Below are 27,210 nucleotides of genomic sequence, written 5' to 3'. Positions count from 1 at the left end.
CCCACAGCCTGCCATGGGCTCCAGCCTCTTCCTGGGGGTGAGGTGTGTGTGGTGGGCCCTTTATAGCAGATGGGGCCCCACACCCTCTGGATCAACCCATGCCTCTGATACTGTCACCAGGGCTCATGGGGTTACTCATTAGCTCCCAGATCCAGCCTGGCAGCCTTATCTCCCTCCCCACACAATACTCCTAATTCATGGCACTGAGGGATGCCCTTTGGACACCAGGGACTGGCCCATAAAGCCGGTGTTCCATAAATGGGAATCAGGAAACAGATGGAAAGGCGGTTGGTTCCATTCCCCACCCCCATTAGAAAGGGCATTGGTGGGTTGAGAGCTTCCCAAGGGGAGACAGGACTCCTGGGTTCTATACTCAGCTCTGAGAAGGGCATGCAGTCTTGTGGGTTCAAGTTGGGGGTGTGTGCTGGGAGTCAGGACTCTGGGTCATTCATGTGGTCCTGGGGAAGAAGTGGAGTATTTTGGCTAGAGCAGGGAGTTGGGGCTGGACTCCTGAGTTCGATCCCTGGCTCTGGGAAGGGAGACATTTGATAGTTAGAGCAGGGAGACTGGCAGATAGATAGATCTCCTCTTTCAGACGGGCAAATGGAACCCAGGCATCCTGGCTCCCAGCCTCCCACCCTAACCCACTTGACTCCATGCCCCTCCCAGAGCTGGGGACAGAACCTGCATCTCAACACTAGTTGAGGGAATCTCTCTATAAGCATCCCCGTGTCCCACCCTGGAGACAGCTTCATCTCGGCGCCGGGTGACTCTTCCCCGTGTGCCGGCCCAGTTCCGTGGGCTAAAATCAAACACCCGTTGGCCTTCGGAGTTTATTCCTTTAACGTTGGTGCCTGTAATTGTAATTAAAAGGGGTCGGGTCATGCTAGTGGCTCGGTCCAGGAGCCTGTATACAGTGGGATGGGGAGGTGGGGGTGGATCAGATCACAGTCAACAAGGTAAATGCAAGTTTATGCAGGTGGGGCTGGTGGGGAGAGCAGCAAGGTGGGGTGCAGCCATAGGGGTCAGCCCAGGATTGATGCTGCTGGCCCCACATGGATTTGTGGGATTCCCTCCTACTTTCCTTTATCTGTGTCCTCCTCCCTTTCTATCTGCGTCTGCCTGTCAGTCCCCATCCCATTCCCCCACCATCTCTGGCTCTGTCTATCCATCTCCTACCCCATCCCTCTGGGTCTCTGTCTCTATCTGTTTCCTCTCATTTCTCTGGGCTGTCTGTCTGTCCTCTCCCCACAGATCTCTCTGGGTCAACGTGTCTCCCCGCCCCTCTGTTCTGTCTGTCTCCCAGGCAGTCTGTAGCAAACCCAGACTACAGTTCCCTATGCTCAGTGGGGTGCTCCTGATCCCCTGGACTCCTTGCTGTGGTGAGGGGTAGACAGTGAAGTGGTAGAGGGCAGCAGGGGGTAGACAATGAAGTGGCTGTGGGGTGGGGGTCTCATCTGCCTATGGGCCCCCTTACAGCAGTGTGGAGTCCATCACCACATCCCCACACTCCTGCTCCCTTTGCAACACCTTCTCGCCCTTGGCCCGGGGCAGGGACCCCCCTCTGTGCTGGGGCTGGTGCAGCAGGGGCTGGTGCAGCTGGGGCTGCTCTTTGCCCGGGCTCTGGAAGTCCCAGTAGTAGTGGATCCGGCGCTGGTGCTCCTTGGCTTGGCCCATCTCGCTCCTGTCCTGATAGCCCCCTCCACTCGCCTTCGCTGGCTCCTTCTCCAGGTGTTGGTGCTGCCTCAGCAGGCTGTCCAGGATCCTCTGAGCTGACTGGTAATCCAGAGACACCCCTGGCTCCTTCTCCCCAAGGCCCTGGCTCCAGGCCTCATCCCCATCAGAGCTGTCGGTGCTGCTGAGCTCCGGCACTGGCACTAATTCCAGCTGCCCACCGAGCAGCAGGCCCTGCGGGGATGGAGGGCGCAGGGCATCAGTGGGCGGGAGGGTGGGCCCGGAGGGAGCCACCAGCGCCTCCTGCCTCAGGTAGAGGAAGTGCGGCATGGGGAGAGTGTGGATCTGGGCCCCTTCCTCCGCACTGCACTCACTCTCTGTTGAGTTGACATGCTCCAGCAGCTCCCCAGGCCGCTGCTGCTTCCACGGCATGAAGGCCATGGTTCTCCCGTGGCTTTCCAGCTGCCCCAGGGGTGGGAGGCTGTGGTAGTTGGGCGCTGGAGTCCTGTCTCCGTTGGGCGTGGCTGTGTCCGACTCGGAGCTGCAGCCCGGCTTGTTGGCCTCTGTGGCCGAGTCAGACTGGCTGGGGGTGGTGGTGGTGGTGTGGGCGTCGGAGGCACTGTCCATGAAGGCGGGAGGGGGCGCCACATCAGAGATGTGCAGGGAGTAGAGGCTGTCGGCGGAATTGGCCTTCTCCATGTGACGGTGCTTCCCCGCTGATTCTGACAGCAGCGCCGAGATCTGCGGGGACAGGGGAGGGGATGTCACACCAGCCTAGCGCGGCCGTGCCCAGCGCAATGAGACAGAGGGGCCAGTGGTGGTTTAAAGCCCGATATCTCCTTAACTGCGAGTGCTGTATCTGAATGCTTTGTACCCTCAGCTTTTCAGTGGTGTCAGCCATTTATTTCGAGCTCTACGGTTGCTGAGCCCTTGGATTTTTCAATTCCGTCAGTCTGATTACCCTCTGGAACTCTGGTGTGAGTTTAGCAGCCTCAAAAACTGCTAAAGCTTGCAGCCGTCGCTGTTTAAGGTGCAGTATCTCCTCAAGTCTTCAAGCTAATAGCACAAGACTTGCCCTGATGGAAAGCTGGGATTTTGTGTAACCCTGAGGATTGTCAAGCTATTGGCTCCCCCAGCCACATCATTCTGATTACCTTTGAGCTTGTTTCCCTGAGGCCACAGAAGTTTGAAAGGGTCGCAAAGTGCTAGGGCTGGTGGCAGACTGAGTTTCCGTATCTCTGACATCGTGGGGGTTAGACCTGGTCTCTCTGTGCCATTAGAAAGCTGAGTCCCAGCTTTCCAGAGATACACGGCACTAATTCCTCACTTCTTGGGCTTTAAAAATACATGGCTGTCACTGGCTCCGGAATCTAGCGACATTTCCTTGGTACTGGATTTTTGACTCCACAGCTGGAAGCATTTCCCACTCCTTCCCAGCACCACCTCTGCCTGCCCCCTCCCCATAGCGCACATTTCACCCCCTCCACCAGGAACACTCCCCGTGCTCCCCCAGTCTGTGCTCTCCAGGCCGCCCACCACCCCTGAGCTCACATTGAGTCTCTCCAGCGTGCAGATGGTGTTCTGGGCACTAATAAGCCTCTCGAGCAGCTCAGTAATGCGCTGATTCAGGGTTTGTCTCTCAGCTGCCATACTCTGAGCCTGCGGGGAGAGGGGGACAGCAAAGGGCTCAGGACCACAGGCGCCAACTCCGTGGGTGCTCCGGGGCTGGAGCTAATTAGTGGGTGCTCTGCACCCACCGGAAGCCAAGCTCCCCGCCTGACCTCACCTCCTTTTCCGCCTCGTCCCCACTCCTCCGCCTACCTCCCAGTGCTTGCCGCCACCAGACAGCTGTTTGGTGGGGTAGCAAGCTCCGGGAGGGAGGGGGGAGGAGTGGGAACATGGCGTGCTCAGGGGAGGAGGCAGGGCTGGGGCGGGGATTTGGGGAATGAGTCGGAATAGGGGCAGAGTTGGGGGAGGGACTTTGGGGAAGGGGTTGGAATGGGGGCAGGGCAGAGGCAGGAGGGGCCAGGGGCAGAGGGAGGTTGAGCACCCACCGGCACGAGTAGAAGTCGGCGCCTATGCTTAGGACAGCAAGACGAGAGGGCCAGGGGAAGAATGGCCTAGTGCTTGAGGGAGGCTGGAAGTTGGGATGCCTGGGCCCCCAGTGCTGAGATGCAGCCACCTCTGGGGTCGGGCATGGGGGTGGTTTAACATCTGCACAACAATGTTGGACAGCATTTGAAGATAGGACATGTAGGATGATCCCGTGTCTGATTGAAACTGCCAGGCAGGGAGCAATTTTTAAGGCCATGAAATGGTTTGGGATTTGGCTGGGATACCTGGGTTAATACCCAAAACCTGTGCAAATTGTCAGGGCAGCTGTATACCCCAATGGGGGGTGGAGAAGGGGAGAGAGACTTGGCCTCATGTCTCATCAGAACTATGGGAGAGATTGTGGGGTGGAAAAATTGGACCCCAAGTCCCTCGGGAGTGTAGCTACACATTGGGAGTGTAGCTACATTGCACTTAATGTATGGATTAGAGGCTCAGATACCGTGGTGATGGGCCCAGTATAAGAACCTGCATTGAATGAGGTAGTGGGTTGTTCCCTGTCTGGGCAGCTGAGTGTCCAGGGTACATGGATCTGACCATGGGGTTGCTCCCTTTCAATGGTGGGGGGGTTTGTAAGCCCAAATCTGGGGCTACTCCCCGCCAGCAATGAAGCTGCCCTTACAATGAGGTGAAGTTTCTCCTCCAGCAGCTGGTTGGTGCGTTGGGTGTTGGAATAGTCCTCCTGCAGCCTGGGGGGAAACAGACAAGAGATTGAGACTGTCTTGAAAACCTCCCTACAGATGCAGGGATCTTTCACCTGGTGCTGAGATGGGGCGTGAGGGCTGTTCATACAGGGATCCCTCATCCAGTGCTAAGATGCAGCCGCCTCTGGGGGGGAGGGCATGGGAGCTGTTTATATAATGATCTCTTGCCCAGCACTGAGATGCAGCCTGCTTTGGGTGGCACTGTGCTGGGGTCTTTGGGTCAGTGCTGATTGTGAGGGGAAAGCACCCCCTACTGAGTCCACTCTCCACCCTCTGCAGGACTGTGGATTTTCTTTGGAGGTTTCCCATCCAAGTACTAATGAGACATAATTCTGCTTAGCTTGCGAGATCAATCTCGGGACCCGATTTTGCTGAGTGCCCGACAGAGGAGCACACAGACTAAGAACCCATGTGACTCAGTGTGTGATTGGTGGAGGCAGTGGGATACATTCCCAATCTCTACCGTCTCTCAATATAGACATAATTATTGTTAATGGGGGCTGGTCTCTTACAGGCTTCTGTGTTGCTGGCAGTGCAGCGGAGGCCAAGGGGAGCCATGCCACATGAGTGGGACTGTGCCCAGAAGGGCCTAGGGGGACAAGAAACTTGAACCTCAGGGAGAAGAGAGGGAGGGCCTCAGAGCTGTGCAATGGCAGGAGGTGCTACTGGAAAGCCAGCTCCACCAATCAGAGCTCTTTGTCTCTTTGTACTTGCAGCGGGGAGTCCCACAGGTTAGTTGTGCATGTGGGGGAGTGCCCTGTCTCCAAGGAAGTAGGGTTGTGAGAATAGACTTAGATGCCTCCAAGAGGGCTGGGGCTATAACAGACTCAACTGCCAAGCGAGTGAACCGGAGAGCAGGCTCCGCCCCCATGGGGAGAAGGGCTATACTAGACTCTGCTTCCTGGTGGGTGTGGCTATGACAGCAGACTCAACCCACAAGGGGGTAGGGCTGTAATAGACTCCACCTCCTGGGGGAGCAGCTGTGAGGAGGCCCCAACCCGCCCCCAAAGGCCAGGCTTCTGGATCCCTCACCTGCTGAACTTCTCCTTCAGCAACTCCAGCTCTTCCCAGGTCTGCTGCAGATCCTGTTGCCCAGCAGGGCCAGACTTGGCCCCTGCACCTGCTCCTTCCGCCTGCTCCACGCCATGGTCTCTGGGCAACCTGGGGTCACAGAGAGCACTGGCAGTGGGGAATCTGAGCCCAAGAGGTCTTGTCATGCCAGAGCCCTGGACCCGGTTGGAGTGACTGGAGCTAGGGCCAGAATCCATTTGGGCCAGAGCTGCTGGCCTGGCTCCCCTGTTGGATCTTTGAGCTGCATGCCCCCCTCTGCCCATAGACCAGGGGCCTAGCTGCCTACAGCCCTCCATCGGCGCTCCCCCTGCAGAGCCACTCCGAGGCTGCTGGGGGCTCTTAGAGCACACCCCATCCCCACGTATTCAAGTGCAGTCCCCTTCACACCTCTGGGGGCCAGAATCTCTGGGGCATTTAGGCCTCTTTGTACACTGTAGGGTGGAGACTGCCCCCTGGGATCCCCCTCCCCACACCCCTCCACCCCCACCCCCCGGTAGCTGGGGAGGAGCTGGCATAAGGGCCCTGCACTGGTCCTGTTTCCAGCAGAGGGGTTGTAGTCTGAGTGCTCTGTGCTCTTGACTGTTCTCTGCCCCCTGCAGGCCGTGGGAGGCGGATCAGGGAGGCGGCTGGAGCGTGTTGTGCTCTGGCCGTTCTCTGCCGCTGTTCACACTGTGCATCCGATGAAGTGAGCTGTAGCTCACGAAAGCTCATGCTCTAATAAATTGGTTAGTCTCTAAGGTGCCACAAGTACTCCTTTTCTTTTTGCGAATACAGACTAACACGGCTGTTACTCTGAGACCTGTGCTCTAGCTGTAAGTCAGACGTTGAGCAACACTGAAATTGTCCTGACACTAAGGTATGGGTATAAAGGAGGCTTCAAGCTGCCTTCAGTCTTTCCAGGATAGGGACGGGGATATGTAAGAACTGGGCATAGAATCAGAAGTGTAGGGCTGGAAGGGACCTCAAGAGAGATCTAGTCCAGTGCCCTGCACTGAGGCAGGGCCAAGTAAACCCAGAGCATCCCTGACAGATGTTTGTCCAACCCGTTCTCAAAACTCTCCAATCATGGCGATTCGTCCATCTCCCTAGGTAACCTGTTCCCATGTTAACTGTTCTCAGGGTTAGAATGTTTGTCCTAACCTCTAATGTAAATCTCCCTTGCTGGGAGTGGCGCTGGTTCCTTTGTGTGCTGCAGAACAACTAATCTCTGGCTTCACTGTACTAGCCATTGACACACTGAAGGCTCTTATCAGGTCCGCCCTCAGCCTTCTCTTCCCTAGACTGAATGTGCCCAACGGGTCAGGCTTTCTAAACCTCGGTTCGTTTTCGTTGCTCTCCTCCGGACTCTCTCGAGTTTGTCCAACTCTTTCCTACAGTGCGGGGCCCAGACTGGACACAACACCCCAGCTGAGGCCTCGCCCTTGCTGAGCAGAGCGGGACAGTGACCTCCTGTCTCTTACACGCAGCTTAAATGGAACATGCATCATGACTGGAGGCGCCAAGGTATGTGGTATGTGTTCAATACTCACTTAGCTGGCTCCGTATCGGCTGCCTGTGGCTGCAGCTCCTGGATAGACAGACGGAGACAGACTTCAGCAACAACCTGAGTCTTTGTAAAACACCGCCAACGCCCAGCACAAGATCTCAGAGTGGGTGAGCCTACATAACCCCCTTGAACACAGAGGGAAACTGAGGCACACAGCAGGGAAGGGACTTATCCCCAAGGTCGTACAGAGAGTTTGGAATAGAACCCAGGTGTCCTGACTCCCAGTCCCCGCTCTAACCCACTAGACCCCACTCCCATGCCAGAGCTGGAGATAGACCCCCTGCTCCCAGGGAGGAGATGACAGGCTGCAGAGTGAATTGTATCTGGCCCTTTGTCTGGACAACCGTGCTGATGGACCTGGTTCTGGGAGGGTTGGGGCTGCAGTTGGCTGGGTGATTGAAGGGGAGGGTCGGGAGGAGATGGGTGGCACAGGATCTGGGTGTTCCTGGGGTAGGAGGTGGGATTGGGGCTGCCGGTGAGTGCAGGGAATGTGGGGATGGGATGGGGTTTTGGGAGGTTGGGGCTGCAGGATGACCCTGGGGGGGCTTGGGGGGAATCTGTTTGGGGCCGCAGAGTGTAGGTAATTCTGGTGGGGGGCGGAGGGGATAACTTGTTGGTGCTGCAGGGTCCAGGTGACTTGAAGGATGTCGGGGGGGGGTAGGAAACTGTTGGGGCTGCAGGGCCCGGGGGTTGGGGGAGGGGATCCGTTGGGGCTGCAGGGCCCGGGTGACTTGGGGGGATGGGGGAAGGTCAGGAAGGGATGTGGGTGGGGCTGTAGTGCTGGAGGGACTAGTGCCACCTACCTTGCAGTGGGCCCCGCCTTGTTGTGTTGTCCCTTCAGGCTGCTCCTTGCCCCAGGGCTCTTTCGGGGGGCTGGCCCGCTCCTTCTCCACCTTCCTGGGGGCAGGAGGCTGCTCGTGACCCGCGGTCTCCTCCCCATGGCCCGGCCTGCCTTCCCCGGGCCTCCTCTGCTCCTCGCCGCCCTGCCTGGTCTGTGGGTCCATGCCCAGCTCCAGGCTGCTGACATTGTCCATGTGCCTGGAGGGAGCTGGGTTGGTGTGATCCCCCCGGGGGCCCTTCCTCCTGCCGTAGGGGCCCCTCTCCTGCTGGCACTGGCTCTCCCGGCTCTCAGCCAGGGACCCCTGGGAGCTGCCTTTGCTGCCGGAGCTCTTGGACTCAGAGCTGTCGGTGCCGGAGCCCTTGCCGGCACTGGCAGCCTCTGGTGGCTTCCAGCCCATGGAGCTGAGGCTGGAGGGGCTCATGACTTGTCTGGTGATCTCGTTGAGGAACTCAGAGAACCTCAGCTTCTCCTCTACTAGTTTCATCTGGTCCATGCTGTGGTGCTTCTTGGTGATCCCCAGCTCCGGCAGCAGCTCCAGCTCCTCCTCAGCCCTGGGGGGCGGTGGGACCTGGGTCTCCCTCTCGCCTGCACGCACAGGGAAGGTCTCGATGGACTTGGCCTTGCGGAGCCCGTCGCCCTTGGCAACAGCCCCGTTCTTGAGGATGCCTTTGCTGGGTGCCGGGGCTCCTGCCCGTTTGTGCAGCCGTGGGGCCAAGATCTCAGTCTGCTCATTGAAGACCAAGCTCCTCTCCAGGCTGCTGGCTTTGTAGAGCCGGCTCTCCCCGCTGCCCTGGGCAGGAGGTGGGGACTGGGCCTCCTGGAGACCCAGCTGCCGAGACAGCCGGTCCACGCTCTGGCTGTGCCCCTTTTTCAGCCGGGGAAAGGAGACGGGCTCCTCAGTCTTGTAGCTGGCAGTCCCCTCCTCTCCCCGGCGCAAGGCCCTGGCTTCTTTTGAGATGTTCACACACGACTGGGAATGTTGGGACTGGGACATGGGGCCGCCCAAGAAGGCCTCCTCCTCCAGGCTGGCTTCAGAGGACCAGGAGGCTGCGGTGGTGGAAGATGCAGCCGAGGAGGAGGAGGAGAAGCGGTCGATCTGCCCCTCCATCCACTGCTGGCGGCACCGGCTCATCTCCCGCTCTGAGCCCTTCCCGTCCTTGTGGCGCTGAAGCGGGGTGAAGAACTTCTCCATCACTTGCAGCTTCCCAGCATGCACCTGGCCACCACCAGCCTCGTCCCAGTGCGCTGTGGAGAAGGGCCCTGCCTGCCCCTGGGCTTTCTTGTAGGATTTCCTGCGGATGGCTGAAGCGCTCATCCTCAGAGCAGGACGCACCATCCAAGAGCTGCTCACAGCACCGGCAATTCCTGCCTGGTTCTGACGCCGCCCCCTCACCATGGTTATTTAACCAGACCGGCCGGCTTAGTAGAGCAGAAGCAGCAAGTGTCAATACGATGGGCGCTGGGGCGTGTGGTGGAGGCGAGGGAGGGAGGAAGGATGGGTTGCTGGCCACGTCCACCTACCCACATGTCCTCCCGCACCCACAGATAGCCTTGCATCAGCACAGCCACTCTGGGTGTGGGCGGGGACACGGGCTGGCATCTCAGATAGGAGTGAACCGGGAAAGCTGCTCTGAATTCCTGTTTCCTTCAAATGCCAGTGGTTAGGGCACCAGGCTGCTAGTCCGGACACATGGGTTCTATTCCCAGGTCTGCCACTGAGTCCCCGTGTGACCTCGGGCGGGTTCCTTACCTTTTCTGTGCCTCAGTTTCCTCTCCCACCCCTTGTCTTTTGGGCAGGGAGTCTTGTGCAGCACCTGGCACAAATAGAAGCCCTCATCTCAGTCAGGGATCTGTGCAGCGCCTGGCACAACAGGGGGCTGATCTTGGCCATAATGTGCCATTGTAACCCAAAATGTACCCTGTGACTCTGCCAAAATGGAACTGTTGTCTGGTGGGTTAGAGCAGTGGGGGCTAGGATCCTGGACTCCTGGGTTCTACCTGCAGTGCTGGGAGAGGAGTGGGGGAAGGGGGACTGGATTCAAAGGTGGCATGGTGTGAGGTTCACTGTCTCTCAGGCATGGTATATGAAGCGTATTTAGCTGCTGTCTCTCAAACCAACCTCTCCCTTCTTGTAACCAGTTCTTTGCTAGGTCCCAGGCCTCTGGTGAGGCCCTTTCCTGCTCTGGTGTCCTGGGTCTGGTCGGTGCTGGGAAGAGCCCTCTGTCTCAGCTGCATACAGCTCTCCCACTGGGGACTTGGTCAGAGCTCGCTGCCAGCATCAGGGCCTCGGGTACGTGAATGTTGCTCTTGCGTGCCATAGGTCCCGGAGTTAATGCAAGCGCCACAGAACTGGGACTGACCCGAGCTGGCTTACAAGGCTCGTGTTTCTTGAGGCAGTGTGGTATGATGGGTAAGGCACTGGCCTGGGAGTCGGGTCAAGCTGGGTTCTATTCCCAGCTTTACCACTAGCGTGCTGCATGACCTTGGGCAAGTCCCTTCCCCTCCCTGTGCCTCAGCTTTGTCTCCTTCCTTTCATCATAGGAATGGCCATACTGGGTCAGACCAATGGTCCATCCAGCACAGTGTCCTGTCTCTGACAGTGGCCAGGTGCTTCAGAGGGAATGAACAGAACAGGGCCATTTTGAGTGATCCATCCCTGTCATCCAGTTCCAGCTTCTGGCAGTCACAGGTTTGGGGACCCCCGGAGCATGGAGTTGTGTCCCTGACCATCTTGGCTAATAGCCATTGAGGGACCTGTCCTCCATGAGTTTATCTCGTTCTTTTTTTAACCCTGTTATAGTTTTGGCCTTCACAACATCCCCTGGCAATGAGTCCATAGGCTGACTCTCCGTTGTGTGAAGAAGTGCTGCCTTGTGTTTGTTTAAAACCTGCCGCCTATTGATTTCATCAGGTGACTCCTAGTTCTGGAACACTTTGCTATTTGCTTTCTCCACACCTTTCATGATTTTATAGACCTCTGTCATATCTCCCTTAGTCATCTCTTTTCCAGGCAGAACTGTCCCAGTCTTTTTAATCTCCCCTCATACAGAAGCTGGTCCATCCCCCTCATCATTTTTGTTGCCCTTCTCTGTACCTTTTCCAATTCTAATATCTCTTTTTTGAGATGGGGCAACAAGAACTGCACGCAGTATTCAAGGGGTGGGCCCGAACCATGGATTTATGTTGTGGCATTACGGTATTTACTGTCTTATTATCTATCCCTTTCCTGATGGTTCCTAACGTTCTGTTCACTTTTTTGACCTCTGCAGCACATTGAACAGATGTTTTCAGAGAACTATCCACGAGGACTCCAAGATCTCTTTCTTGAGTGGTAACAGCTAATTTAGCCCCCATCATTTTGTATGTAGAGTTGGGATTATGCTTTCCAATGTACATTACTTTGCACTTATCAACATTGAATTTCATTTGCCATTTTGTCACCCAGTCAACCAGTTTCCTGAGATCCCTTTGTAACTCTTCACAGTCAGCTTTGGACTTAACGATCTTCAGTAATTGTGGATCATTTGCAAATGTTGCCACCTACTTCTTCACCCCCTTTTCTAGATCATTTATGAATATGCTGAACAGCAAAAGTCCCAGTACAGATCCCTGGGGAACAATGCTATTTACCTCTCTCTAATAAACTGACCATTTATTCCTACCCTTTGTTTCCTGTCTTTTTAACCAGTTACTGATCCAGGAGAGGACCTTCCCTCTTATCCCATGACTGTTTACTTTGCTTAAGAGCCTTTGGTGAGGGACCTGATCAAAGGCTTTCTGAGAGCCCAAGTACACTATATTGACTGAATAACCCTTGTCCACAGGCTTGTTGACCCCCTCAAAGAATTCTAATAGATCGGTGAGGCATGATTTCCCTTTACAAAAGCTGTGCTGACTCTTCCCCAGCAAACTGTGTTTATCAGTGTGTCTGAAAAGTCTGTGTTTTACTATAGTTTCAACCAATTTGCCTGGTAATGAAGTCAGGCTCGCTGGCCAGTAAATACCAGGATCACCTCTGGAGCCTTTTTAAAAAATTGGCATTACATGAGCTACACTCCAGTCACCTGGTACAGAGGCTGATTTCAGCGATAGGTTACATACCACAGTTAATAGTGCTGCAATGTTCACAACTGAGTTCCTTCAGAACACTTGGCTGATACCATCTGATCCTGGTGACTTAATTGCTGTTTATCAGTTTGTTCCAAAGCCTCCTCTACTGACACCTCAATCTAGGAGAGTTCCTCAGATTTGTCACCTGAAAGAAAGGGCGTGGGTGTGGGGATGCCCCCCACGTGCTTTGCAGTGAAGACCAATGCAACAAATTCACTTAGCTTCTCTGCAACAGCCTTGTCTTCCTCGAGTGCTCCTTTAGCACTTAGATCCTCCGGTGGCCCCGCTCATTGTTTTTTCCTGTTAGTTTTTGTGTCTTTAGCTAGTTGTGTTTCAAACTCTCTCTTGGCTTGCTCTTGTTATACTTTTACACTTGACTTGACAGAGTTTTTTGTTCCTTTCTATTTTCCTCACCAGGATTCGACTTCCAATTCTTAAAGGATGCCTTTTTGTCTCTAACTGCCTCTTGCTTTGCTATTTAGCCATGTGGCATTTTCTTGGTTCTCTTACGCTTGTTTTGATCTGGGGTACAGTATTTCACAGTCACTGTCACCATCCTGGTCAGGTGGTCGGTGGTATATTCCTACTACTGTACTCTTCTTCTTCAAGGGTGGAATTTCTATCCCTAGAAAATCTATGGTACCGTTCGATGCATTTAGATTTTTCACTTTATTTGACTCTGTGCTTTCTTTCTCATATAGGGCTTTGGTGTCTATTTAAACTGTGACATCTTTGGGGCAGGGACTGTCTCTGACTGTGTGTCTGTGCAGTGCCTGGCATGGTGGGGGGATATCTTGTTTGCAGGGGGTATCTGTGTGGCGCCCAGCACAATAGAGTTTTACCAGATTTGCCCATTACTTTGGGGTACGCTCATTTATCAGGGTTACTCTTCTGGGAGGGGAGGTTCTGTAATTCTATCAATGTACTGCTTGTGGCATAGGCGCCGACTCTGTGGGTGCTCCCCATCCCAGCTCACCTCTGCTGCGCCTCCTCCCCTGAGTGCACCACATCCCACTTCTCCCCCTAGCTCCCAGCGCTTACCGCTGCAAAAGCACTGGGAGGGAGGGGGAGGAGGGGGAATGCAGCGCGCTCTGGGAGGAGGCGGGGCTGGGGCGGGGATTTGGGGAAGGGGTTGGGATGGGGCGGGGCAGGGTGGAGTCGGGGTGGGGCCAGGGGTGAGCACCCATGTGCGCCTGGAAAAGTTGGCGCCTATGTGTGTCGCTTGTGTTCTCATACGGAGCACTACTTCTGTAAGTTCCCCCCCAGTGGAGCTATCCTGCAGGACCTAGGTTCCCCAGGACTGGGTTCTCCCAGCCCCAGAATCAAACGAACACACACACATTAACAGTGTGCGTCTGAGACGACCGGGTTAATCGGCACTCCCAGGCTGACCCCTTATATGTCCCTGGACTCAGCAGACTGGGTCGAGCAGCACTTCCTAGCCACCCTCATATGCCCCAAGTTCAGCACAACCCTATCCCCACTTTCACGTTACGATTGTTCTGGTAGTAACCCACTTGATGAGCAAACACCACAGGACTTTTGGGCACTGCGGGGATCTTTTAGCTTAGGTACTAGGAGGGTTGCTGCAGAATGAATGAGAAAGCCAAAAAACACCCATGAGGGGGAGAGAGAGAGAAGCAACCATGAAATAACCATGAAAGTTATTTTTAATAACCATAGGGAAGCCAAACAAACAAAACAGTGACAATAGTAAATCTAACTTAAATTTGATTATAAAAGTCAGGGTTAGAAAACTGTAACTGATCTCAGTTCAGGGTCAGAAGGCTGTACCAAGAGAGAGAGCTGGGTTCTCACCACTCTGTGAAGCTTGATCGGGGGTCCCAGGTGGTGGTGGTAGCTGAGGGTCCGGAGTGCTGGAGACAGGCAGAGCCCCCAGCACGATCAGTCAGGAGAAGATGAAGTCCCAAGGGAACTGATGCAGATTTTGGATCTGGGCATCAGAACACTTACTTGAGCATGGGTAAGGGTTTTTGTAGGGAAAGAACAATAGTCCAAGGGAGAACACTAGGTTTGTTTGTGGGTAAAGTGATGGCTCAAGGGAGTACACCAAAGTTGTTTTGTTCAGGCTAGACCATGGAAGGTGCTCATTCCTTCTAGGGAGCTCACAATGCAATTAGGCAGCTTCACTCTTTTGGATACCAATAAAGGATTTATTACTAGAATTGGTCTGATAACTACTGAGCTGGGTGTGTGCAGGTGTGGGTTCATTCACATATGGAGTAGAGATCCCCATCATGCAGTGCTTCCCTGCTTTTCTGGTCCCAGAGTTCAGTGCGGTTCTTGCCTTGGAATTTATGTTCTCCATTCTGTATGCTAATGGAGAAGCCTCCCTGTCCCATCTCAATGCAAATGAGGCTAGGGGAGTTTCCTTAATCCTGTCACCCTTGTCCGGAGGGGTTTAGGTGTGTCTTCCACTGCCTTTTCATTGTTTTTTGTAAGTCTTTCTTCTGATCGGTTTTGGTTCAAGCAGAGGCTGGGGGTCCGGGGGGAGGTCTTTCGTTAGTCAGACAGGATGGGTACTGCACCCTGGTTCCCCAAGAACACACAGCTGATAGGTAACAAGAGCCCCGATCTCAGCTGTGGACTCTAGACACCACTGGAACACGAATAAGAAATGATGATGATAATTTGTGCTGTCATTAGTGATCTCTTTAAACTCCCCATGTTTAAGGCTGCATTGCGATAAGCACTCAGACGGCAGGAGATGCCAGAGTTCATGTTGCTGGTGCATGTGGCAGGTTCATAGATAAATATCCACTAGGGGGAGACACAGACACACATTGCTACTCATCTTAGACCTTTGCTCAGGGCTAATTTTAAAGCCTGACATGAGCCCGACTAGAGGACCAGAGCCTGATCCTGAGCACTTTGGGTAGTTCTCATACCCAGGCTGACCCAAAGCCAACACTAGCTGGTCCCGTTGGGTTTGGGTCGTGTGCGAGGGTCTAGCCGCCAGCCTGGACTCCGTTTGCTTTACTTTGTTTCCTCTGCAGAGTCGCCAGGGCTAACTAACCCCCAGCCCTGATCCCGCATCCCGGCCCAGTGCTGGCCACCCGAAGGGCTGCTGGTTCCCTCCTCCTCCCAGGTCGCTGCTCCCGACCCTGTTCCAGTGCTGCCCCTCACTCTTGGGGCTCGGCCTGGTGGGGGCTCCCCATGCCCACGATCCGACTCTGCCAGTCTCCTGCTCCTGGGGTTGGCGTGGGGGCAGCTGTGTGCCCACGCCTGCCTCCCATTGCGCTGACGCTGCTGGGCATACACACTTTGCGATGCACACAGCGCAGCATGGTGGCAGCAGCTGGCAGGAGTGGGGCATGCAGCCACCACCACGCCAACCCTCATGGGCAAGAGGGGATCCGAGGCTACCGAGCCCGTGAGGGTCGGGTTGTTTTTATACCTGCCCTGAGGCTGACACCGGCAGTCAGGTCCCATTGGGTTGCAAAGCTCTGACACGCACATCCTTAATGCTGGCCTGCTGTTACAATCCTGTGTGTCTTAATTACCCACTCACCCACTATTCCGCAAGTAATAGGAGGAGGCGGCAGTGCTGCCTAGTGGATAGCGCACTGGAGCGAGGATTCAGGACAGCTGGTTCTGATCCCAGTTCTGCCACTGTCTTGCTGGGTGAGCTTGAGGAAGCCACTTCCCTGCTCAGTGCCTCAGTTTCCCCATCAGTAAAATGAGGGTAGTGAGGCTGACTTCCTGGGGTAAAGGGCTTTGAGAGCTACAGACTGCAAGTGCTGTGTAAGAGTCAGGTATTGGTGTGCAGATGGGGCAAACTCAAGGGTACTGGGCAGTCCATTTTAAAGCAAAAACATTCACAGAATGGGGCCTTGGCAGGCACTGGCGTTTCTGCTGTTGCTCTGTTGTCAGACTGAATCTGGAGCGGAGTGTCGTGTGTGAGCTGCTGCGAGTCTGGGCAGTGCCAGGTGTAAGGGGGGCCCCAACCTTGGGTCTGGTACCCTGGATAATGATTGTGACGTCACTAAACCCGAGGCGTCAGCCCCTGCTGCTTCCCTGGTGGCGCCCCTAGAAGCACAGGGTTCTATCCCAGGGTGCAAAGCGCTGCTGCTGGGCTGGATGCATTCTGGGGGCTGGGGGGTAGCAGAGCTGTGGGATTTGGGGGTGTGGGGATGTCAAGCTCCCAGGTTCTCTGGTTCCCCATCGTGGTACTGGCTGAGCACCTCACACATCTCTTATATGTGTATCTGCCCAGTCCCCCCAGTGCCATTATCCCCATATTAGGGGTGGGGAAATGGGGGCCCAGAGAGGCCAAGTGACCTGCCCAACGTCACCCAGGTAGTCTGTGACAGGGCAGGGAATTAACCCCAGGCCCAAACAGGTGCCCTAGCCCCTGAGCCATCCTTCCCTCCCATGACCCCTCCTGCAGCAGGGATGCTGTGACACTATGTAACCACACACCTTTAACTCCTAGGCAAACCCGGAGTCCTCTTCTCCTGGACGCCACAGATGCTCTTGGAAAGTCCTGTGGATCATGTGATCAGGTAATTAACTATGATGGGCCTCATCCTCAGTTATGCCACCCTGAAGTTCGACTGCTCTGGGGTGTAGATGGGCTCCTGGGGATTCCCCCCCTCAAAGGGGGAGGGGCCTTCCCAAGGGGTGTAGAACTGGTGTAAGGGGAGTGCACTGCGCCCTGGCTACTCTATCCCACTGCGGGCCATGGGAAGGCTGCTCCAGTTCATGCTGAGGAGGGCAAAGATTAAGGCCCTGTCTACACTCAAACCAAGTCCATCCCCTCCCAGTTAAGCTGACCTCACCCCCTGGCATAGACATGGGCGTAGCTACTGCTTCTCTGGGAGGCAGATTAACTGAGAGACCCTCCTGTCGCTGCAGCAAATGACATGCTACAATGGCCGAGCCGTAGCGCTTTGGTGTAGACAAGTGTAGGCAAGACCCTAAAGCCACCTTCTCCCTGTCCCAGCTGCAGGGACAGTGCAACTGAGAAATCGGTTTTAAAGAGTGGGGAGACAGTGACTGGGCCTCAGGACACCTGGGTTCTGTTCCCACCTCTACCACTGACCTGCTGTGTGATGACTAGAGCAAGTCATTTTATCACTTGCTGCCTCAGTTTCCCCTCCCACCCTGTGTCTGTTTAGGCTGTGAGCTCTTCAGGTCAGGGACTGTGGGTCTGTCCAGCATGATAGGGGCCCCGAGCTCCGTTCAGCTCCTAGGAGCTACCAGAATACAAATAATAAATGTGCTCTCAGGACAGAGTTATGTTATCTGAGGCCATTCCCTAGCTTTTAACTCTGCAGCCTTCATGCAAGGGGCGGTCTGGTATTGCCTTGGCTGGTTGGTCGTTTCAAAGAAAAAAGTTTTCCCAGATCCTGGAATTATTTGGCTCAACAGCCCTGAACTAGCGTGTGCAGTGTGACAGACGGGCACTGAGGGTGGCACTGCCCACTCCATGAGGTGGGGGGAACCTCCTGCATTGGTGTAGGCTGCACACTATGCAAGGGACGTCTCCCATGTGCCAAGATGCAGCCACATCTGGGCTGGGGCATAGGGGCTGTTTGAACAATCACAGCAATGGTGCACAAGAGTCCAGGGCAGGAAGGCAGCTGGCATGGTGTGACGTGAGGGGCTGTCTCTGCTTTGTGCTGTGCAGAGGTTAATACGCTGATCAGTCTGGCCTGCCCTAGGGCCCTGGTGAAAATAACATCATGAGGGAGACAGTCATAGTTTGGAGAGCAGCCCTGGTGTGGGGGTGGGACTGAGTCAGACCCACTGAGGTGAGTGACAACCCCTCCCCCACACACCTTGTTTCTCCTGTTAGCCAGATCCTTCTCCAGGCCTGCTGCGCCTCCTGCATTAGTTACAGCCCCCCAGCTCAGTGATCCATGCTCCTCGCTAGCTGGGGCTGTTTATAACAGGGATCCCTTGCTCTGGTAGCCGCTCTGGGGTGGGTTTATTGAGCTAGAGGGATGAGTTTACAGCCCCAAACAAAGCATCTCATGAGTCTGATCAGGGATGAATGTTGGAATAAATAAGGACTCTGTGCACACATACCCCTGTGATCCCCAGTCCCTTGCACTCACACTCCCCGCAACCCACTTGGTCTCTCTCCCACCTGTAGATGAACTAGGCCCAAGGACTCGGCTGCCATTTCCACCAGGAGGGGACCAGCCTGGATTCCTCCCCAAAACTTTTCGGGCACAAGCTAAACATGGATTCCGCCTCCGTTGCCAGAGTGCAGCGTTCAGTGCCCCGCCCAATCGATATCATGTGATCCCGCTGCCCCCAGCAAAGATACAGCAAGGTTAGAGTCAGCCTCCATTGGCTTCCTGGGCAGGGATCGATGGGGCATGGATTTAATCAGCTCTTAAACAAGCAGTTGGGGAATACAGCTGCGGGGGGGGGGGGGGGCAGTGACAGTGAGTTGGTAGCAGCAGCAGCCTCCCCCCAAACTCCTCACCACTGATAGCCCCCCCCATTCCCCTCTGCACTGCAAGGACTTTAATGCCATCAGTCCATCTCCCCCCAACCCCCCGGAAGTTTTTGTTGGGTGATGTGATCGTGCTGCTTTGCACCCATGGGGAGGTGGGCTGTGGCTTCTGGCCCTGTGGGGATCTAGGGGCTGGGCAAGGGAAATCTCAGCTGGGGGTGTGGGAGTGCCGGCGTTGCAACTCATGTTGTGCCGTAGCCTCACCCGTATGCTGAAGCGTCAGTGATGCCTGCTTCACCCCTGTCACTCTGATGCGGAGTCCGGCCTCCCCTCCTGTGCTGGGGGCAAGTGGGCTCGACAGGCCTCGTGCTGCTACCCATGGCAGGGATCCAGTCCCCCAGCTTTCCATAGCACCAGGGCCTCGTGCTGCCCGGGGCTTTCCATGGGGCAGTGTTCAGGGTGGGTGCACACGTGTGGCTGTACTGAGCCCAGGGGTGAAAAAGCAGCATGGCAGGGAGGCTGGGCAGGAATAGCTGCGGGGCTGTGAGGCTCCCTGCGCGGCTGGAGACAGGCAAAGGGGGGTGGGAATCAGCCGGGCTCCCCGCAGCCACCCCCCCCCCCCCGTGATCAGGTGGGGAGCTGGACGCTGAGATTTCAGGGGTGGAGAGAGCTGGTGGCGGCGCATACAGGATCGGGCCCCTCTCTGCACCCCAGGCGCTCCCTGTGCAAGGTGCCCCGTGTAACAGCAGCCCCGGGGCCGGGCCGGGCCGGGCGATGCTCCCGTGGCGTGGCGTGGCGTAGAGCAGCCCCAGCCCCAGCCCCAGCCCCCTCTCTGCTGCCACCTGGTGGCTTCCCGTAAGCAGCCGAACCAACCGCCTCGGCGGCGGGAGGAAAATACTGGCACAAGCGTTGCCGGGCACGACTACGTCTTCCGCGCATGTGCCGTAAAACAGGGCGTGGCTAGTCGCCTGTTGGTCCTGGGTGTCGCCAATGGGGAGGCAGGAGCTGGGATCAAACCCGGACGTGGCCTCCGGGCGCGTGGGCAGCCTCCGGAAGAAAGGAGGCGAGTGAGCCGCGGGCGGGTCTGGGCCCGCCTCGGCTCGCGGGTGGGGCGGAGGCTGGCGCCGCGGCCGATGTCGCTGATTCGCCCCCCAGGGCCCCGCCCCGGAGGAGGCTGCAGCGCGCGGCAGCAGCTGCGGGGCCCCGCCTGCTGGGCGGCCTGGCGCTGGGCAAGGGGGTGCGCGGCAGCAGCGTTCCGGGGAGACCCGCTTTCTGGGAGTGGGGCGTCGCCAGGGCTCACAAAGAGCTGAAATAAAAAAGCTGCCCTGCCTTTCCCAATAAGCCCAAGCCCTGGCAGAGGGAGGGAGGGAGGGAGGGGTGTTTATACAAATGCCATAATTTTTGCACTATTAATTGCCTTAATGGGGTACAGTGGGCCCCTACCGGTACTGCAAGGAGTGCCAGGGGAGGGGGAGAGAGGCAGGACTTGCATCCCGCCTCTGACAGCAGCAGGTTACAATACACAGGTTACATTAATTACTTGAGATATGCAAGATGCACAGAGTTCCACATAGTACAGTGAGTCTCATTGAGAATTATGTTTTCCAATGAGCAGGTAGCCCTTGCCCCCTTCTATCCAACTCCAGGGAGGCCACTCCACCATTAATCTCCAGCTGCCTTACTGAGTCCCTGACTGTACTCAAGTATTAATAGGTGAAAAACAAAACAAAAAAAAACAATTGAAATTTATTAAATATTTTTGGGTGTTTTTTCTACATTTTCAATATTGATTTCAATTACAACACTAATATAAAGTGCACAGTGCTCACTTTATATTATTATTCTTGATTACAAATATTTGCACTGTAAAAATGATAAAAGAAATGTGTGAGGTGAACTGAAAAATACTAAGGACTGAAGTGCAATCTCTTTATGGTGAAAGTGTAACTTACAAATGCAGATTTTTTTTCAAGTTACATAACTGCACTCAAAAACAAAACACTGTAAAACTGTAGAACCTACAAGTCCATTCAGTCCTACTTCTTGTTCAGCCAATCGCTGAAACAAGTTTGTTTACATTGATGGGAGATACTGCTGCCTGCTTCTTGTTTACAATGTCACCTGAACTTGAGAACAGGCGTTCGCATGGCACTTTTTGTAGCTGGTGTTGCAAGGTCTTTACATGCCAGATATGCTAAACGTGTGTATGCCCCTTCATGCTGCAGCCACCATGCCAGAGTACATGCTTCCATGCTGATGATGCTCGTTAAAAAAAAAGTGTCAATTAAATTTGTGACTGTAGTCCTTGGCGGGGGCAGAATTGTATGTCTCCTGCTCTGTTTTACCCATTACTCGCATTCTGCCATGTATTTCATGTTATAGCAGTCTCGGATGATGACCCAGCACATGTTCATTTTAAGAACACTTTCACAGCAGATTTGACAAAATGTAAAGAAGGTACCAATGTGAAATTTCTAAAAATAGCTACAGCACTAGACCCAAGGTTTAAGAAACTGAAGTGCCATCCAAAATCTGAGAGGGACGAGGTGTGGAGCATGCTTTCAGAAGTCTTAAAAGAGCATCACTCTGATGTGGAAACTACAGAACTCAAACCACCAAAAAAGAAAATCAACCTTCTGCTGGTGGCATCTGACTCAGATGATGAAAATGAACATGCATCAGTCCGCTCTGCTTTGGATCGTTATCAAGCAGAACCCATCATCAGCATAGATGCATGTCCTCTGGAATGGTGGTTCAAGCATGAAGGGACAGATAAATCTTTAGCGCATCTGGCACATAACTGTCTTGCGACACTGGCTACAACAGTGCCATGCAATCGCGTGTTCTCACTTTCAGGTGACATTGTAAACAAGAAGCAGGCAGCATTATCTCCTGCAAACTGTAACCAACCTTGTTTGTCTGAGTGACTGGCTGACCAAGAAGTAGCACTGAGTGGACTTGTAGGCTCCAAAATTTCACATTGTGTAGGGGGGGGAATTGAAAAATATTTTTTTTTGTTTTTTACAATGCAAATATTTGTAATAAAAATAAATATAAAGTGAACACTGTACACTTTGTATTCTGTGTTGTAATTGAAATTAATATATTTGAAAATGTAGTAAACATCCAAAAATAAATTTTATTCTATTGTTAACAGTGCGATTAATTGCACTATTACTAGTGATTAATTGCTTGCCAGCCCTAAAATTTATTAAAGATGTTTAGATGTTTTTCTACATTTTCGTAACCAGCAGCATTATCGTCTTTGCTTAGCTGAAGGACTGAGTGGACTTGTAGACTCTAAAGTTTTACACTGTTTTATTTTTGAATGCAGTTATTTTTGTACATAATTCTACTTTAGTAATTCCAATACACTTTGAATTGTGTTGTAACTGAAATCAATATATTTGAAAATGTAGAAAACAGCCAGAAATAGTGAAATACAGGGTATTCTATTATTGTTTAATAGAGCGATTAATTTTTTTAATTGCTTGACAGCCCTAGTAAGCAAGACATACCAGAATCTATAGAGCAGACTTCTAAAGAGAGACAGACAGACAGAACCACTTTATTAATTTTTAGAGTGAAAAAACAACACGTCAGCTCTATGTACAAAAGAATAATGCAGGTTACTGGGAGAGGCTTCATTCCACAAGAAGATCAAACTGCTCTGCTTCTTCAAACTCTGCATTCATCTGAGCAGCCCATTCATCCAGTTCAGATTTCTAGAGCAGAGGAAGTAAAAAACAACAGAAAAACTGTAATTATAACAAGCACAAGCTGATTGATACAGAGTAGCTAACAGAATGCAGGGGTCCCTGCCCCAAAGATCTCCCCATCCCTCAACTAGAGCACTTGAGTGATACCAGAATTCCCAATCTCATTCCCTTGAGGTCTCCCATCCAAGCTGGCAGTACTCACATCTATCTGGGGGATCCTCCTTTTCTTCCGTTTCTCTTTGGGAAAGGAGATGCCAGGAATGTTTGTGTCCCATTCCTTAGTGGAGCCCAAGGCACTGGGCTCCACTGGAGTCTCCTGGGCAGGGGAAACCTTACCCACTGGAGACACATCTGCCAGTGCATCAGGCACTAGGAACTTCTCAAAGCCAAAGAGCGAGCACTTCTTCTGCAGGCCATGGGCGAATGTGGGTGTTGACATGTCCAAGCTGGGTGAGGCATCCAGACGGCTGTAGGATCGGCGCACTTTCTTAGACATCAGAACATCCCTCTCATCCTGGGGAGGAGAGTCACATACATTGATGCTAACTGTAGACAGGGCAGCCTTCTCCACCAGGCCTGAGGCATTGGCAGGGAGAGATGATGTTAAGACTGGGTTAGCATCAGTGCTTCCACATCCTTTGGCCTCGCTGCTTTCCACTGGGAAGTTCTCCTTTCCTGCCTTCTGGGAGATCTGCAAGGAAAGGAGATGGAGTTTATCCCTTCTTCTCCCTCACCAATACAGCTAATCTGTGGATCTCCCAGCCACCCCCACTCCTCACTGGCGGGGCCAATGGACATTTCAGTCTCAGGGCTGTCTAAAGGAAGTAGCTCAGCCCATATTTACTTTAAGTTAAAGCAGGTCTGTAAAAGTTCAAAGTCTGCCAAGTCTGAGGCTAGTGCCCTAAGTCACTGGTACCATCCTTCCCCTGATATCCAATATACTAGCAGAACCCAAAGGAGAACATAGACACTTACCCTGGGGCTGCGCCGTGGAGTCAAAGCAGTACCAGTCATCTTGGAGGAACAAATGAATTACAATTAGTGTGTAGCCAAAGGGCTGTGGGAGGACAAGGGGAAGGACATACAGAGCATGGACACTCTCATGGTGTGTTTAGAAATACCAGACTCAATGCTACTTGTTAGGACACTCATAAAAATCAGACCATTTCCCAAACATCTAATGTCTCAGTTCAGAACTTGACACTCTTATCCCTCAGAAGGGGGTGTCTGGGATGAGAGATGTGCTCAGCAACACATAGGGAATGTAGCTCGACAGGCTGTCAGGTACATAATTATGCCATATCACCACAGTGGGGCTTTTCATTTTACTCCACACCAACTTAAGGAATCAAGGATTAATCACTGAAACAAACATTTCAAGGTTACAATAGAGGTTACAATAACTTACGCATGTGGTTTGTTCTGCTTCAGTTAAAGCAACAGCAGGCTGGAAGGCAAAAGGGAAATTAATGCAACTTACATCAGCCAAACAAGTCACCTCAGCCACAAAAATGCCTTACAGTGGGATACAAACTAAACTGACTGAGCTCTTTATCAAAAAGATGGAGGAGTTACTTACCTGGTATAGTAAACTGAATTCTTTGAGATGTCTCCCTAGGGGTGCTCCATGCTTGCACCCCAGAGACCCTTGTGCCCAGATATGAGGGTATATAAGGAGGGGTATACCTGACACCACTCCAGTTCCTTCTCAACCACGAAAGTCCCAAGAAAGAGACTCTGAGGCCAAGGGGAAGGAGAGCAGGTAGTGGATCACCCACAGGGAGATACATCTCGAAGTGAGGCCCCAGTGCGAGGAAGTGGATTCAGTACTGCTCAAAGGACAGCACCACCAAAGGCTGTATCAGTCCTGGAATAGGGCACAAGAGTGTAATGCTGGTAAAATGTGTGCGGCAAAGACCAGGTGGTGGCCTTGCAGATGCCTGAGATGGGTCAATTTTTGAGAATGGCTACAGAGGTAGATTGAGCCCTGGTGGTACAAGCAATAACTTTTGGAGTGTAGGATGAACCCCTGAAAACTCATAGAATGATAGAACACAACCTGCAAATCGCATGGACAGTTTTTGGGTGGAGATTGGATGTCCCTCCATTTGTTCTGCAACAGAGATGAAGAGTCCAGGGGAAACCTGAAAAGGGCCTAGTCCTGTCGAGGTAAAAGGCAAGAAGTAAAGTGAGGTCTCATGGCAGAGTTAGTTCCTTGATAGGTGGGAAGATGTTGAATAGGCCTTTGATAAATCTTACAGTGGTGGGGTGGGGCAAAGACTGAGAACCCTTCTCTGGGAAGGTGAGAAGCTGTGAGGGCAGCTAGGTAAACTTTGATGGAGCTCAGCAGTAAGTCTGTGGTTTTTAAATTCAGCAGGTAATCGAGATTGTGAGCTAAAGAGCATTTTGGTTCTAAAGAGCATTTGGGCTGCAGAAAAGCACTCACACCTGTATGCAATGTGATAGGCACCAGTACCATAGTTTTATGGCTTTGGTGCACAAGGACTGGGATCTTGCTCCTCCATGCTGATTGATGTAATACACTGCTGCGCTGTTGTCCTTGATGTATAGTAGGAAGTGATGGCAAGTGTAACTGACTGTTCTGAGCTCCAGTATGTTGATATGGAGGGTGGTCCTTTTGCCCTGAACTGTGAGGTTTTGGGAGCGTACGCCCCAACATGTGACAGAGTCATCTGTGGTGATGATCGTTGAAGAATGCTGAAGAAACAGAACTCCCGTGCACACTTTTTGTGGGTCCTTCCATGAGTTCAGAGAATCAAGACCCTTCCGAGGTACGGACGCCCACTTGGATAGGTTGTGTCTGTAGGGGGTGTCGATGGTTCTCAACCATGCTTGAAGACACTGAAAATGGGAGTTGTGAACATACAGGCTTCCCCATGGTCCAGAAGTTTAGGAAATCCTCGTAGTGGTTAGTGGACTCTGTTGGATTATTGAAACAAGGTTGGAGACAGGGGTGAATCTGTCCCTGGACAAGTATGCTCTGGTGGAAGGAGTCCAAAGTGGTCCAGATTAAGTCTATATGTTGTGTGGGTGTTAGGGTAAATGTCTCCATGTTGAGGTGGAGACCCAGCAAGTGAAACAGAGACGGTCTTCCTGGTTGCACTCTGTGCTTTGAGAAGGGAGAGGCCTTTCAGGAGCCAGTCAGCTAGGCAGGAAAAGATGATGATGCCAATATGGCAAAGATAGGCTGCCGTGGCTGACAGAACTTTGATAAAGACCCTTGGGGGGCAGCGGGGGATGGTGGAGAGGCCAAAGAGTAGGATGCAATGCTGGCAGTGGTCCTTGCCTACCACAAAACATAGGATTTGTTTGTGCAAGGGATGAATGCCACCATGAAAATAAGGTACAGGGAAACAAACCAAACTCATCTCCCAGATTCAGAAAGGGAATTGTTGCTCGGGTCATCATACTGAACTGTTGGGAGCAGATGAAGATGTTTAAAGTCCTGAGGTCTAGAATTGGTCTCCTCCACCCACCTACCCACCCACCCCCATTTTTCTTCAGGACGAGGAAGTACTGAGACTAGAGCCCTTTCCCAATGAAGGCCAGTGGGACAGGTTAGATCATCCCCAAAACTAGGAGGGACTGTACCTCTTGCCTTACGAGGTCTTTGTGGAGGGAGGTAAAGGGGTCCCTGAAGAGGGACAGGGAGTGGGAAAGAGCTCAACTGGATGGAATAGATTATGGAAATTACTTCTAGGATCCATCTGTCCAAGATGATGAGCTCCCAGGAAGGTAGGAAATGGAGGGGAATAGATGCAACATAGGATCTGGAGTGGGAAGTAGTTTGTGATCCTCACCCAACTGGTCACAATGGACATTTTGAAGTCATTGCTGGCTGGGACGTTGCTGATGGAGAAGGCCCTTTCTTAGGGAATTTGTGCTTCTTCCAGGGAGGTCTCATGGGAATTTGTGCTTCTTCCAGGGAGGTCTCCTGGTAGTGGACTGGGCGAGATCGTTGAGCCACCTGTGACCGGCTGTATTTTCTTTTCATTGCAGGTGTACATAGAGATGCTCAGAGATTTTAGTGTCGCCCAGGAGCCCTTGAGAGAATGGAGGGACCCATCTGTGGCATCACTAAACAAACTGAGGTCACTAACAAACAAAAGGAAGGTCCTTTACAGTATTTTGTACCTCCTGGAGATGGCTGGAAGACCGTAGCTAGGAAGCTGGGCTTATGACTACTGCTGTAGTCAGGGAACGTACAGCTGTGTCAGTAGCATCTAGCGAGGCTCGGTGAGATGCCTTAGCAACTGTCCGACCTTCTGCAAAGAGGACCTGAAATTGTTCTCTGTGCTCCTGAGGCAAGTGTTCATTAAATGTTGAAATTTTTGAATAGACAGTCAAGTCATATTTAGCCACCAGGACTTGATAATTGGCCACTCTGAACTGCCAGAAGGCTGAGGAGTGCTTCTTAGGGTCCAGAAGCTCCAGTCCTTTTTAGATCCTTATCAGTCGTTGTGGAACAGAACTGATGTTGCCTGGTCTGTTTGTTAGCATCCTCCACCACCAGAGAACTGGGAATCAGGTGGGAGAAAAAAACACTCAGTTCTGCGGGGAGGAGGATGTGATACTTTTTGTCAGCTTGTTTACACATAAGTGGGACAGTGGCTTCAGTTTGCCACACCATCCATGCTGAAGTAATGATGATCCTGATGTGACCTCTTTTGGGATGGGACCCTTTAGAAAGGGTCACCTAAGGATTCCGGTAAGCCCACTGTGGTGGGACTCCAAGGTTGTCCTTGCCATGGTAACTGGGTGTACTTCCTGCTATGAGCTCCTTCTTCAGCATGAATCTCTAAGGAGGGAAAGGTGGAGAAATCATATACAGACACTTTTGAGTCAGATGAGGCGTCATCCTCTATATCCATTGGGGGGTGGTCAGGGGTGTGGGTACTGGTGGTCAGGGCAGTACTAGGCCCTGGGAAGAGACCTGAACTTGTGTCAGTACTGTGGCTAGAAAGGGAGGCTGGTGAGGTGGT

At 53.1% G+C, this 27,210-nt stretch overlaps 1 protein-coding gene and 1 long non-coding RNA gene across 3 annotated transcripts in view; both read right to left on the bottom strand.

The window, feature by feature from the left end:
• Positions 1-13,745: 13,745 nt before the first annotated feature.
• On the bottom strand, positions 13,746-19,257 carry LOC140914342 (uncharacterized). Its single transcript, XR_012159829.1, has 3 exons — positions 18,753-19,257; positions 16,502-16,565; positions 13,746-14,678 (listed from the first exon to the last, which is right to left on the bottom strand). It is a non-coding gene; the product is annotated as an uncharacterized lncRNA (long non-coding RNA).
• A 2,664-nt stretch (positions 19,258-21,921) lies between these two features.
• Positions 21,922-27,210, bottom strand: part of LOC140914340 (sororin-like) — a 34,162-nt gene continuing 28,873 nt past the window's right edge. For both annotated transcript variants that reach the window (XM_073351896.1, XM_073351897.1), the window contains 4 exons: positions 23,616-23,654; positions 23,183-23,221; positions 22,410-22,898; positions 21,922-22,213 (listed from right to left, as the gene is read on the bottom strand). In XM_073351896.1, the coding sequence (XP_073207997.1) occupies positions 22,133-22,213; positions 22,410-22,898; positions 23,183-23,221; positions 23,616-23,654 (648 nt within the window). In that variant the 3' untranslated portion in view covers positions 21,922-22,132. The remainder of the gene's footprint in view (positions 22,214-22,409; positions 22,899-23,182; positions 23,222-23,615; positions 23,655-27,210) is intronic.

The sequence above is a fragment of the Lepidochelys kempii genome, chromosome 7 (assembly GCF_965140265.1).
Source record: "Lepidochelys kempii isolate rLepKem1 chromosome 7, rLepKem1.hap2, whole genome shotgun sequence".
NCBI lineage: Eukaryota > Metazoa > Chordata > Testudines > Cheloniidae > Lepidochelys > Lepidochelys kempii.
The sequence above is the reverse complement of the archived record's forward strand: the minus strand, read 5'-3'. Positions and strand labels throughout refer to the sequence as shown.